Source organism: Toxotes jaculatrix, chromosome 7 (assembly GCF_017976425.1).
Source record: "Toxotes jaculatrix isolate fToxJac2 chromosome 7, fToxJac2.pri, whole genome shotgun sequence".
Classification (NCBI taxonomy): Eukaryota; Metazoa; Chordata; class Actinopteri; family Toxotidae; genus Toxotes; species Toxotes jaculatrix.
Window position 1 is genome coordinate 15,777,221 of NC_054400.1, and position 14,801 is coordinate 15,792,021.

The 14,801-nt window shown below is 41.5% G+C and overlaps 2 protein-coding genes across 2 annotated transcripts; both read left to right on the plus strand.

The window, feature by feature from the left end:
• The first annotated feature begins 1,150 nt into the window (after positions 1 to 1,150).
• Positions 1,151 to 5,131, plus strand: LOC121184064 (arrestin domain-containing protein 3-like). The gene is made up of 6 exons (XM_041041434.1): positions 1,151 to 1,471; positions 1,611 to 1,671; positions 1,759 to 1,906; positions 2,003 to 2,099; positions 3,476 to 3,732; positions 4,397 to 5,131. The coding sequence occupies exons 1-6, from the start codon at positions 1,213 to 1,215 to the stop codon at positions 4,640 to 4,642; spliced, it is 1,068 nt and encodes a 355-aa protein (XP_040897368.1). The 5' UTR covers positions 1,151 to 1,212; the 3' UTR covers positions 4,643 to 5,131.
• Positions 5,132 to 6,060: 929 nt separating this feature from the next.
• LOC121184780 (arrestin domain-containing protein 3-like) lies at positions 6,061 to 9,502 on the plus strand. Its single transcript, XM_041042650.1, has 6 exons — positions 6,061 to 7,309; positions 7,410 to 7,470; positions 7,589 to 7,760; positions 7,955 to 8,042; positions 8,133 to 8,389; positions 9,042 to 9,502. The coding sequence occupies exons 1-6, from the start codon at positions 7,054 to 7,056 to the stop codon at positions 9,168 to 9,170; spliced, it is 963 nt and encodes a 320-aa protein (XP_040898584.1). The 5' UTR covers positions 6,061 to 7,053; the 3' UTR covers positions 9,171 to 9,502.
• The last annotated feature ends 5,299 nt before the right edge of the window (positions 9,503 to 14,801 follow it).

The window sequence follows — 14,801 nt, forward strand, 5'->3', positions numbered from 1 at the left end:
TGCACATTTCAAGCTTTTAACTAGCAGGTACTGAGTGTCTGGATATTTCAACCTCTGCTGCTTCGACTTTGACTATGCTTTTTTTTAAAAAAAGTTGTTTATCACAAGTCAGCCAGATTCTATAGAAGTTCAATACTTCCTCAGTTGCTGGAGGATCACCAATCAATGTGAGGATCACAAGCACATTTCTTACTAATTGAAATACCTCAGATCAGAGTTAATAAAAGTTGGTTTGCTGCTTTTCTCATCTGGAGAGGAATTACAGATTCATGTATAAAAAAAACTCTGTTTAAACATGAAGTACTTTGGAAATAAACTTGCAGACTATTATCTGATTTTGAAGTTGGAAATTACTATTTCAGACATCAAAACTTATCGGAATTAAATTTCTGATCCTACATACAAATGTTGCAAAAATCCTGCAAAACAGACTGTTTGTGCTATATAAGTGCTAATTAGCCATGGAGAACATTTTTGGGAATATTATGTTGCCACTGAAATATAGTGAGAGTGAATGGAATTTCATTTGTGGTGCTGACTGAAAATAGTGAAAATGACATTTTTGGAAAAGAAAAAACAGAAGCATTGTCTCTCACCAAAAGATTTCATAGCTGTGTGAGATAATGGACACTATTAACCGCCGTTTTAGTATTTTTATTGACCAACAAAAAAATAGTTTCCAAATGAGAACCATCCATGACATTGTTCCTGATGAGTCATGCTTCAATACACTTAGCTAGTCTAAGAGGCGAAGAAACGTTTCTTCTACATTATTTCTATTCCCTCACTGTGAATATTCTGGTTCTTAACTGTCACACTTTTAAAAGTTCAATTCAACTGTTACTTTCTTTGCACGAAAATCCCATTATGTCAAACAGCACATGCAATATGTACAATGAATGGAAATTTGTTTGACATGATTGGAACATTTGTGACACACTGACATGTGACTGCCATAAACCTAGACTAACAGGCATTAGGCTCCACCTACTGCCCTGGTTGTCAGGAGAGAGTACAAGAGCACAGCTGAATGGTTTTTCCAATCACCGTGTGTACATAGGTATGACTCAAGAAAAACGGGTTTAGCTAGATTTGCATGCTTGAGAGAGGATATAAACAGTGCTGAGCAGCTGCTCGTGGTTCACAAGGCTTGAGTTTCCTCTTAGTTTTACAAGAGATTTTTATTTTGGACAGTGTATTTCTCTGCGGAAGATGACGATCACAAATTTCTCAATCGAATATGATGCCATCAACAGCAAAAACACCTTCACAAATGGAGATACCATTAATGGAAGAATCATTGTGGAGGTTTCTAAAGAAACTAGAATCCAGTCGATTATTTTTATGGCAAAAGGAAAAGCTCGGGTTTGCTGGCACGAATATTACGGGCAACATCAACATCGTGTTTACTGGGCTGATGAGAAATACTATAGTGTCAAGCATCATATCTTGAGAGATGCAAGACAAGATGGTAACAAATTAAATTATAATACAGTCATTGATTTGTGATACATTGTACCAAATGCAAAGACTGTTAGATGATAAGCCATTTTTAATATACTATATAAAGATAATATGCTTAAAACCTAAAATAAGTAATTTCTTTCTAGGTACTGAAGTCATTAGTAAAGGAAGACATGTATTTCCTTTTTCCTTCAAGATTCCTGACAGGTGCCTATTCTTTACTTAATCTTTATTTTAAATTGATGTTTTATTTTTCTTCAGGTTATTTCAAGCCTCTGTTACTGTATTTCACAGAAAACTACCATCATCTTTCAAAGACTCCATAGGCAAAATTGTTCACAAGTTGAGGGCAGAACTTAAACAGCCAATGAAACTGACAAAAAAGGCCAAAGCCCACTTCACATTCGTCTCCAAAGCAGACATGGATTTTCCCGGGCTTATGGTAAGAAATCCTTAATCTTTAAAAATCCTATCATTTAAACATGTAATGAATGTTGTTTAAGCAGAGGAGAGTTATCTACTTGCATTCATCTTTTAGGAATCCCAGTATGGCAGCAAGGATAAAAGCATCAAACTTTTTGGCTCTGGAACCGTTTCAATGGATGTTCACACCAAGCGGATGGGATACATGCAAGGTAGTAATCTTGTGAGGTGGAGTAATCCTGCACATGGAGGATTTTTATTCACTGGCTTTCTTTGTTCAGTAACTGGACAGGCTTGTCTTAATTATTTTTGGAGAGCAGGTATGTTAAGTTTGGCTGAGTGAACAATGTGTACCACTTCTGACATATTCCATCAAGGAAACATCAGTGGCAAATTCTTGTTTAGTAACATTTTGCTCCACCCTAACCCGCCAGTGCCCCACTCAGCTTATTTGAAGACAGGAAACCTGTGTGACTAATCCACTGAGTGCCACATGGAAATTCTTTTGTTCTACCAGAGACCACTCTGTAGACTGGGTCATGAGAATGATTTAGTGCTGGTAGAAGAGAACCTTATTTCTTGATGTTTCTTGAAGTTCACACGAAGCTCATTTTTCCTGTGCTGTCCTCTCCATCTTAACACTGGTGACTGATGAATCAGCTGTATGTAAATCTTAATAGGAAGATGACATTGTACATCTGTTGAAATCTTTCTCTAACATCTGGCATAGAAGTCCTGAACAGATTGTTAAGGGAAATAAGTTGTAACCAGCAGGATTTTCCAGTGATCTGTTCATCTGATCATACGTGATCTAACCTGCTGGAAACTGATGATCTAAGCCACCATGCTACCGATAACATTAGCCACACCCTGAGTGGATGCATTCATCTGCCCAGCCCTCCCAAAAAATTGTCAGTGTGCACTGGACTTGGTGGGAACTTGAAGGCACAGCTGAAGCTGGACCTTAACAGAACTCAGCCACACTGTTTGTAGCAGTAGCGAGGGATTGTGGCTGTATTGACTATCGCAAATCACATTTTTCAGTTTGTGGGAATGCTATGAAAGTCCTCCTGTTAAAGGGCAAAACCTGTGTGAAAAGGACATTACAGATTTAGTGGGAGCATATTGTATGGACTGGACCTGTACACGAGTGCTCACTTTGGATCGTGGCAGATAGTAACATAGCTTGTCTGTGGACTACTGGTAGGTTCACAGTGAATGCTTCTCGTTACAGCTATCAATCAACACTTTTTGTTGACCTCCAGTGTTTCTTCAACCTGCCAGTGTGATGTAGAAGTGCACTTCAGAGTCTGTCAGTACATCATAGTATAACTGTCGGGTTTCAACAGAGGTCACAGCTGACAGAGATGAAACACTGCTGCTTTTTCTGTCTGGTACTGAGTTACACTTTGAATGTACTATCTTTTCCATGTTTTTTGTGACAGTCTAGCCCTTTGGCCACAGGTTGATCTAATGTGTATTATGCAGTAACTCTCCCCCCATGGTCACAGTGTCCTAATACACAATAATAACAAGCTGTCATTCTACCAGTTGGAAATTAACTATCTTTCCTTCCTTCATTTTACAGGTGACGCCTTAGAAGTCACAGTTGAAATCAGCAACCACTCAAAACGTTCGGTGAAGCCCAAATTCATACTGTACGAGAAGAGGAGTTTCTTTGCCCAGGGTCGCAGGAGAGTTTGCACAAAGGACATCCACAAGGAGAAGGCTGAGGCTGTTGCATCCTCTAGCAAAGAGACCGTGACCAAGGTGATCCCCATCCCCAGAGCGCTACCTCCCTCCATCTTGAACTGCTCCATCATCAAGCTGGAGTACAGGCTGAAGGTAAAGTGCACTGTATTATGGTCAATAGATTGTGGAAGGTAATCCTGCATTTCCTCTTTTTGATCTATTCTGTTGTTCATATGCTTGGTAACTGTTTTATTAAAACAGGCACTGATGGGAAGCTTGTCGGGTTGGTTTCTTTTGTTTCCTGTTTGAGTTGTTTAAAATGTCTAATTTTGTACTTTTTGTTAGTAAATGAGGTTTCATATTTCAGTTACTGGTGGCATAAAAATCAAAAACTGATATGAAAATGAACCTTTAAAGGGAAATTATATGTACTTCTGCTTTGCCATGGTATAATATATTCAAAAGGGCAGTGAAAGAATTTCCTCATTGTGTGTTTGTAAAACTGGACGAATACTAAAAGAAACTGAAGTAATTAATAAAAAGGCAGAGCACATATCAGCATAATTAAAAGAAGAGACTACAAACACTAATGAACTCAACAAGCTCAGGAAAGAGAAAACCTACAGTAAACCAGAGGGGACCTCTAGTGATTAAACAAAGCAACAGAAGCAACAGTAAGAAACATAAGCAAGCCCCATTGACTTGAACTAGATTGATGCAAAAACTTTCCAATTATGAATATCAATGTTTATCAGGAGATTTAAAGAAAAATAACACCACTTTTTTTTCCTTTTTTTCTTTTTTTTTTTTTTTACAGATCCATCTGGACATCAAATGTGCTTTGGACCCAGTGGTCAAACTCCCCATAGTTGTCCTTCCAGAGGTTTCTGTAGTCAAACAACCACCTGCTTCTGCGGCATTTGGATTTGAACCATATGGGGAACCAAACCAACCAACTAAGCGCACCGCACCACAACAAGCAGTACCCCAATCTGTGGATCCCCCACCTCCCTATGGAGCATACGCAATGTACCCCCCTACTACTCACCCTGATAAAAAATAGCACTGAATTCTAAGTACCTGCCTGTTACAGCTGTATGTTCCAGATGCTCTGTCTGTCCCTTATTTTCCTGTCTTCTCTGTAGCTCTGCCCAGGTTCAACCTGATCAGTCATGATGAGGCATACCTGTCCTTAAACCTGTTACGTACAGTGGGTACGGAAAGTATTCAGACCCCTTAAATTTTTCACTCTTTGTTATATTGCAGCCATTTGCTAAAATCATTTAAGTTCAATTTTTCCTCATGAATGTACATACAACAGCCCATATTGACAGAGAAACACAAAATTGTTGAAATTTTTGCAGATTTATTAAAAAAGAAAAACTGAAATATCACATGGCCATAAGTATTTAGACACTTTGCTGTGACCATCATATATTTAACTCGGGTGCTGTCCATTTCTTCTGATCATCCTTGAGATGGTTCTACACCTTCATTAGAGTCCAGCTGTGTTTGATTATACTGATTGGACTTGATTAGGAAGGCCACACACCTGTCTATATAAGACCTTACAGCTCACAGTGCATGTCAGAGCAAATGAGAATCATGAGGTCAAAGGAACTGCCTGAAGAGCTCAGAGACAGAATTGTGGCAAGGCACAGATCTGACCAAGGTTACAAAAAAAATTTCTGCTGCACTTAAGGTTCCTAAGAGCACAGTGGCCTCCATAATCCTTAAATGGAAGACGTTGGGGACGACCAGAACCCTTCCTAGAGCTGGCCGTCCGGCCAAACTGAGCAATCGGGGGAGAGGAGCCTTGGTGAGAGAGGTAAAGAAGAACCCAAAGATCACTGTGGCTGAGCTCCAGAGATGCAGTCGGGAGATGGGAGAAAGTTCTAGAAAGTCAACCATCACTGCAGCCCTCCACCAGTTGGGGCTTTATGGCAGAGTGGCCCGATGGAAGCCTCTCCTCAGTGCAAAACACATGAAAGCCTGCATGGAGTTTGCCAAAACCCACCTGAAGGACTCCAAGATGGTGAGAAATAAGATTCTCTGGTCTGATGAGACCAAGATAGAACTTTTTGGTCTTAATTCTAAGCTCATCACCTGTCCAATACAGTCTCAACAGTGAAGCGTGGTGGCAGCACACAGCTAAAATAATGAAGGAGTGGCTTCAGGACAGCTCCGTGACTGTTCTTGAAGAGCCCTGACTTAAACCCAATTGAGCATCTCTGGAGAGACCTGAAAATGGCTGTCCACCAACGTTCACCATCCAACCTGACAGAACTGGAGAGCATCTGCAAGGAGAAATGGCAGAGGATCCCCAAATCCAGCTGTGAAAAACCTGTTGCATCATTCCCAAAAAGACTCATGGCTATATTAGCTCAAAAGGGTGCTTCTACTAAATACTGAGCAAAGGGTCTGAATACTTATGGCTGTGTGATATTTCAGTGTTTCTTTTTTTAATAAATCTGCAAAAATTTCAACAATTTTGTGTTTCTCTGTCAATATGGGGTGCTGTGTGTACATTAATGAGGAAAAAATTAAATGATTTTAGCAAATGGCTGCAATATAAAAGAGTGAAAAATTTGTGGAATAGGTTCTTATCCTGAGTCTGTTAGCATTGGACCACCTTTGTCATTTCTTGAAGTAGGAACTTCTGAAATAAAACTACCTGTTGTGATTCTTTTATGCATGGCGATCCATCCTCTAAAGAGCGGGACACTGTCTGGTGCATAAATATGTCAATACTGGAAGGAAATATGCTCTAAACGATTCTCTGCATGTCTTTAATGTGGGCTCATTAAGGATCCTTAATGCCTGCTTGAGTCATCAATACTGTATTCCTACCATCTGAAAGTTCTGTATCATTCCCTTAATTTACATTAACAGTATATCATGTTACCTGAGTCAATAGCAATATTGAGCTTGTGTTTACACTTTGTTTCATAATGTATGTTGTATAACTGACATATTTTGCTGTCAGTGAACAAAGATATGAAGGAATGTTGTAATTTTAACAATTTAACCAATGTTACTGGTAAAGTATGTGCATTGTGCAGTGCTGTTAAGTGGTTTAGACACTGTTTTCAATAGACTTCACTGAGGAATAACAATGAATTTACAGACTGACTTGTCTTAGTGCATCCGCAATGTCAGTCTTAATTTACTTAACCTAGTTTAGTGAGCAAGGCTGCTGGCTTGAGTTACCTGGGTGAAAGTGACACCTGCAGCTCTTGATCACATGATCATGTGTAACACAGATACAGGTTCTCAAGAAGTCTGCTGCTACAGTGGATATGCAAGCCTTGCCGGCATCCTTGTACATCAGCTTAAGGCCTCACTTTGGTAGCGCTGTGGATCCATTTAAACCCGCTTGCTGTAAATTTATAGGATTTATTCAGCACTAAAGGCAGATCTTCCTTGTACTTTCACTGCACAAGCTTTGGGAAGGTTATTTTATGTCGTCTTATCATGACTGTAAAGCATCTCTCGGTGGAATACAACAAGGTGAATGAACGAGGCACCTTCTCTCCTGGGGACATTATCTCTGGAAGGGTGATAGTGGTGACCAGCAAGGAAACCAAAGTGCAGTGTTTTCTGGTCAGAGCCAAAGGAAAAGCTGAGGTAACATGGTGTGAACAAGGACAAACCACAGTGGTTCACAGCGATAAGAAGAAATACTTTTATTTTGAACACATTATTCTTCAGGATAAAAGCAAAGGAGATGGTTAGTATTTGTATTTGTTTTTCTATTTGTATTTGTATTTCTATTTCTATTTTGTAGAGGATGAATGTAAATTTAACACAAAAATGTTTCTCTTTCCAAGGTTCAGAAATCATTGGCGCTGGGAGAAATGTGTATCCATTCACCTTTGTGATTCCCAACATGTGCGTTTGCTAATCTCACCTTACACGTAACATGTAATATATACTTAACATAAACTCCTCCTTATCAGCTGGTGAAATGAAGTAATTTCCCTTATTTATGTGGATTATTTCCTTACAGAGACATGCCCTCATCTTATGAGGGGAAATGGGGCAAGATTACATATAGTTTGCGAGCACAGCTGACTCAGTCGATCTGGCTTGTCCACAAAACCAAGACTGAGTTCCCTTTCCTGACCAAGTCTGATTTTCCCTTTGCCTCCAAATCAGAAATGATAATCATCGGACTTAAGGTACGGAACATGATTTTCTGGTGAATGAGTTTTCTCTTTTACTTTCCAGTTTCCACTTGTGTCCAGTTAAATTTGTAAAAGCACTTTCATGATCAGCTATAAAAATCGATTATTGCAATAATCAGCTATGCAGCTGATGTCAGCTGGATCTTCAGAAATTTGGCTCACTGACAGCTTATGTCTTTATTTGTTAGGAGCAACAGTGTGTGACCAGGATTTCATTTTTTGGCTCTGGAAAGGTTACTATGAATGTTACCTCAGAAAAAATGGGAGTGAAGCAAGGTAAACAGTTTTCATTAAGAGTGACCTGATATGCGCTAAGTGGTTTTAATGACCTGAAACATGATTTGTTTTTCTCTTAAATATAAATAGGTGAGGCACTGGGAGTCTCTGTCGAAGTACTCAACGACTCAGCACGAACAGTAACCCCCAAATTCTACCTATGTGAGAAGCAGACCTTTGTTGCTCAGTCAAAGAGGACAGTGCACACAAATGACATCCTCTTTGGGATTGGAGACTCAGTTCCAGCTGGGACCAGTAGGATTATAACCAAAGTTCTGAGCATCCCCCCACAGCTCCCCCCGACCTTCTTCAACTGCTGCATGATGAAGCTCGAGTACAGACTCAAGGTACTTATATTTTTCTACTTTTATTATTTCACTGTCAGTTTGTCAATTAATTGCATCTTGATGTAACTCTGCATTAGGCAATGCAAATGTTTATACCTTTCAGCAAACATGAGACCTAGTTTTAGTTTTAAACTGATGTGAGTTGATGCACAGAGAGAAACTCCTTTTGACTTGAGGGCCATTTTAAGATGTCATCAATTTCCTTTTTGAAAAATGCTCTTGGCTTGGACACTGAGTCCATATAAGACTTTCTGTGACAATAGCACCACGCAGTGGCTCTATATGACGGTGTGAGACAGAGGATGAAAGAGGGGGAGGAGGGTGAGTCCTCATGGCTTGTCTGCACAAATGAGGACACGTTTAAGAACAAATTTCATGTTACCAAACCAACCTGTTCTGTAGTGTTGTCTGCTCAGATAGGTGTAGGTCATTGCTTTCAGTGACAAAGTACTGTCCAAAGAAAATTGGGAAACTAGACGTAAATGAGATTTATTTCACTTAAATTGTAGTATTTGCATGTTTGTTTTTTATTGAATTATTATGGAATTAATGTAAACTTAAGTGATTCATTTGAACATGTTTAATTTTTTTTGTACTATGTGGTCTGTATAAGCTAAAAGCAGTATTAAAAGTTGTGTTTCTTTGCTTACAGGTCACTCTTGACGTCCCGCTAGCAAAAGACCCGGACATCAAACTTCCTCTGGTCATTCTTTTGGGTTTACCAAAACCACATCAACAAAAACCTAAGAGATCCATCTGGTTTAGAAAGCTTCCTGGTTAAAAGGCTGCATTAGATCAAGAGACAGTGATGCACGTGCTGTGTGTTACAAGGAGTAACAGGACTCAAAATAACAACACAGAATAATTCTGTCTGTTCAGTGTAGCTGCTTTTAACTATGTGGATGTTTCTAGGGGAAGTTCTACCTAAATTACCTGAGAATTTATTCACTGTATGTTCTCATGTCCACTAGATGGAGATGTGTGTCACTAAGTTGCCCACTAGTAACAGCTGTTTCATTTGAGAGTGTTTGAGCACTTAAATCCAAGCACTCAGATTCTTTACTCAAGTAAAAGTACTAATATCACAATGTAAAATTACTCCATTAAAAGTAAAAGCCCTGCATTTAAATCTTACATAAATAAATGTACAGAAATATTATCAACACTTAAAATATCTTAAAGTACTCATTCCTGAAAATGTTGTCCTGTGACTGACATTTTGTTCATTACTAAATTGTTCATTTATAATATATAATATACATTAGTACATGAGTAGCATTTTACTGTTGCAGCTCGAAGTGTTGCTTTTTTTTTTTTTTTTTTAACTATTTTATTTACAGTTCCAGGCCCAGAGTCCTCCAAAGACTCATTAGATGATTAATGACATGGGAAAGAAGAATAAGCAAAGTTCTGCAACACAAATCTGATCTTTGAGCCTCTAATTGTTATTTAAATAAAACCATGTGAGAAGTTTAGACACGTGACAAGGAGTCCCAGCTCGACACTGCTTTTTTGAAAAGGTTCTCAAGCCAAAAGGGCTGGATACCACTGGTTAATCTTTAACCATGTATTCTCTTTTATAGGTTTACTATGTATTTATAGGTTTTTATGCAAAATCTTAATTCGAGACTTAACTAGTAACTGTGCCTGTCAAATGTAGTAAGTACATAAAATTTGAGTTCAGGTACACTACTTGAGTAGATTTACTTAGTTGCTCTCCACTGCTGCACTGGTGCATTTTAAAAAGTTGAATAAAATGAAAATGAGATAAACTTGTTCTCTATGAGACACTAGTTAATGTGAACAGGTATGAACAGTTTACAGTTGAGAAGTCATTCATCATCTCATCACAAACATGGCTGTCAGGAATTAACATTCATTCACCGCAGCAGAGAGACAAACTATGAATCAGTAAGAGCTGAGAATTAGATGTTAGGGAAATGCTCATCCTCGTCCACAGACTCATTTTGCAACAGAGGAAAGTATTGAACAAAGGCACATTCATGACTCTAAAAGTACATGTGTTGCCCAACCAGTGGTTCTTAAGTGAAACCAGGCCCATGTTCTTGAGAGAGGCTCTGAGATCGTTCCCTGCCCAGGAGGGGAAACATGTTGAGAGCTGAGCATTTTATGGTTGGGATCCATCCTGGAAACATTAGATCTGGCTGTTGTGACACCACATACAGCACACCCACCTACCCAGAGAGATGGAGAGAGAAGACAGTGTTTGGTTCTGACTCAGCACAAAGACGGCCTGATGATTTCATGTTCATCCCACAAAACAGACAAGAAAACCAACAATGTTCTACTCTCAACATCAATAATACAAAAGCTCAAGATTAACCAACGCAAAGGCTTCAGATTCCACTGGTCTGGTGTACATGTCCTCTGCACTGCTCTTGTGGGGAATGAAAATTAAACTCATATTTCAGCTCACAATTGACTTGTCATCATGTGTCACTTGGGTCTGTTAGAGCACATATCAATATTTAAGTGGAAACACATAAAACGTAATTCAAATAAAATGTCAAAAATGCCTCCAACAGCTTTTAAATATAAATTATTGTAAGTAACTGTTATAACTTCGACAGTATAATCACTGCTCAGGAAAAGGAAGACTGACAGCTACTGACACAACTCAGCAAATGTTGGAGAAATGGAAAATACATATCTTAGTGTTGTATGATTGAATAGAACAGAACAGAAATTTGCAGTGTGGTTTCATGTAGCACAGCACACAGTACAGATTTAGCTAATCCGTCCTTCTACATCTGCATGAGGATATTTGCAAAGCAGCAGTGTGTCTCATGTTCTGTGAAACAGAATAGAAAAGCTGAGCATGGTTTGGTGTGATGCAGAACACAGTGTGACAGATTCCTCTAATCCCTGAATCCTACACCTGCATGAAGACGTCTCCAGAGCAGCAGTTTGGTTCATTTTTGGCTGCAGTCACGGTCTTGGCTGTGCTGTTGCAGAGCCTGCCTGGTAACCAGTCTGGCTCCGTGTACAGTGTGCAGGCTGTCAGCCAGCCAGCTCCCTATACACACACACACATTCACACAGACAGACACACACATAAACACACACCACAGCCTTGCCTGGTTTTGGAGTAGGGAGGTGTGGCCTCTGGCACCCCCCACCTCCGTAGCCAGAGCCACTACCATGACAACCATGCGGGCCTGCTGGCGACTCCCTGTCTTCATCGGCCACGGTTGCCATGGTAACTCCCCACGGGGCTCCCGCAGATCAGCGGGATGGGCGTCCAGTTGACTAACCCTCTCCCAGCTGGGGAACGGCTGAGGGAGAGCGAGGGAGTGGAGTGAAGGGGAAGGGAGGGTGCGTGTATGTGTGTGTGTGTGTCTCTGTGTGTGTCATTTGTGTGTGTGTGTGAATGTGTAGGATGGCATGGCAGAGCCTGAGGAGGGAGAGGGAGGAAGAGAGAGAAAGAGATAGACAGACAGGGTGTTAAGACAGGGAGAGAGAGGAAGGAGAGAGACCTCAGAAGGAGACACAGGAGACGGCTAGTCTGACCTGCTGAAGCAGCCTATCTCTGCCTACATACAACCCTTAGCTTGCTAGCCTGAAAACACAGTGGACAGCTCTGATGAAAGCACACAACAGTATGTTTAACAAAAGTCACAAATATTTCTTAATTCAATCATCCTCCTCTCCTGGGATTGCAGGAACATCTTTTATCCAGCCTCAAATGAGTGTCCTTACCCTTTCAGCTTACTCTTAACACATCAGTCATAAATATTCTTCTCCTTAAAAAAGTGTGTTTCTGCCATCTTTCCAATTCCATTTTCCAATCATGTCAGTGACAAGTACCACTTTTTGGGTTTGGACTCTGTGTAACAGGGCCACAGATGGCTCTGTGTCTGTAGTGCGGTTGGAGAAAGAAATGGCATCACTGGGTCTGTTGGCTGGAGAGCACTGAGGGGCTTTTTCTACTCTCTAATTGCTCCAAGCTGTGTCCCTTTGAAGGCCCGGAGACATACAGATTTTCATGTGGGTGAAGGAACAAGAGCAACCGAAGCTAAACCTACTTAAAACCAATGCAAATTCATTTAATGCTCAGATTTCATTAACACAGTTTTTCCTCTTTAACATTAACTATGGTGATCTTGTCCTTACTTTAATATGGTGCAAAGAAAGAGGTGATTCAGTTAAGTTCATCATGATGAAGTTTTTATTTTGGAAAAGGAGAGAGATAAACTTCCCATAGTAAACATTTTCTGGTCTATTGTAAGTGCAGAAAAGTTTGATTTCTTCTTTTTCATATAAAATCCTTAACATATTTTAAACGTATAAAAAAGTGACACAAGGCAGTTCCGTCAGTGTTACAGAAGGCAAGTTGCCAAAACATTCTATACTTATTCAAATAATCTACAGTTTCTCAGTTTATTTTCTCTATTATACGTGCAATAATACTTCTATCCTAAAACTAGCTCTACATAAAGTGTGTGACTATATTGTGCACTTGTAGTGGTAACCTTTGGAATTACAAATTGTTTTACTGTTTAAAAAATCCCTTGACACAAGTTGTTTGATTACACAAAGGATATAAAAACAAACAAACAAAACACTTCAATTTTATTTATGAAACTCAGAGAAGCACCCTCCCCTGCATAGGTGGACATTGCATATCTTGCAGCCGAACACACTTTCATGTCGCAGTCCCTTGTTGGTGCAGTTCCTGCAGCGACGAGAGCGCTCTGACATGCGCTCCAGGCGGTGTCCGTACTCTATGGGTGAATCTGCGTGTCTCTTGCGTGCTGCCCGCTCCATGCCCCTTGCCCCTTGGTAGTCTCCGATCAGCTGCTGCGCCAGGCGCACCCGGAAGTGCCGCTGGGTGAACTGCTTGCCGTTGAAGCCTGCCGGAGGAGTTCCCCCTCGGCTCTCCCTCAGGATGATGTAGGCGTTGACGATGCACAGATTGACGTAGAACCACAGGAAGTAGCGCCACCACTTCTTACACGGCCTGCCAACCTGGTAGCATTCCCTCAGCTGGTCACACAGGTCCACTCCCCTCATGTTCTCCTGGTACAACAGCAAGGGCAGAGGTCGGGGTACTCCGAAAGACAAACCTGAGCTGTCCATGCTGTCGCTCTCCCCCTCCCCATCTGTCTCACGCTGCTGCCGACCTGGACTGATACCCACAATCCCTGGAGCAGAATTGGTAGAGAGACAGCTAACCATCTTGATATCCCGTGTTACTGTAGCAACCAGGTTGCCGCGCTGGCACTGATAGAACTCACCCTGGGACAGCTTTCCAACATTACGGGGGCGGAGGACCTCTGGGTAACCTTTGCGCCCCGGCTGGGTGGGCCCGCAGGCGTACAATCCGTCCCTCAGCAACCTCTGGAGGAGGGGCACTGAGGTGAAGAAGCTGTCCATGAAGAGATGGTGGTACTGACCCTCCAGGCCACGCACTAGGGAGGTCACCACCCTGTAGCCCAGGGTGGCCGCTGCCTCGTCTTCACTGGGCTTGCCTACGTAGATCTTGGCCCGGTGGCAGTAGCCTGAGCGCGAGTCACACAGCATCCACACAGTCAGTCCCTTCCTCAGGGGCTTGGAGGGCATATACTGGGTGGGGGAGAAACGTCCCTTCATGACAATGGCACACTTGTCTATGGTCAAACAGCGATTGGGCATGTATGCATCCCACATGGTGTTCTCCACCACATCAAGGAGAGGCCTGATTTTGAAGAGACCATCGTACCCACGCTCCCCTCGCACAGGCTCAGACTCCCGGTCACACAGTTGGAGATACTGGGTGAGTTTTTCAAAGCGCCTGGCTGTCATCGTTTTTTTAAAGCCTGCATTGCCTATGAAAATGTCACTGGCCCAGTACATGCCTGTGTCTGGAAGCTGATTGATGCCCATAAGAATGTTCAGTCCTACATAAGCTTTCATCTCTCTGACATCAGTAGGGTGCCAGTGGGGGTCTGATTTTCCACTCCTCCTTTGCCGATAGAGGGCGTAATTGTTTGTTTGTTCTACCATGTGTTCAAAAAGAGAATCTGGGAAGAGTATCCGGAAATAGTCACGGGTGTCAGCATCATCCCCCAGCGAGTGCTGAGGGCCGCTGACAGCGGAGAAAGGTTCGATTGAAATTACCTGGTCAGGTTCACCCCAGAAGTCGGGAGAAGTGCAGTCCTCGTTCAAGTCATCTTCAAAGCTGAAAAAACTCCTGCGCTCCTCCTCCTCCAAATCGGAGAAATCAATATCCGAATCGTTTGAGGTGGCATCAGAGCAGTTAGTGGAGGTAGAATAATAACAGTCCTCTGCGTACTCCTCCTCGTCGTGCTTGATCCCATTACTACCAGTGACCAAAATTATGTTGCAGCCTCCTCCTGCGATGAAGCTGGCCGCGTCTGCAGTCTCCGCCGCGGCTGCTGTGCTCGTGAAT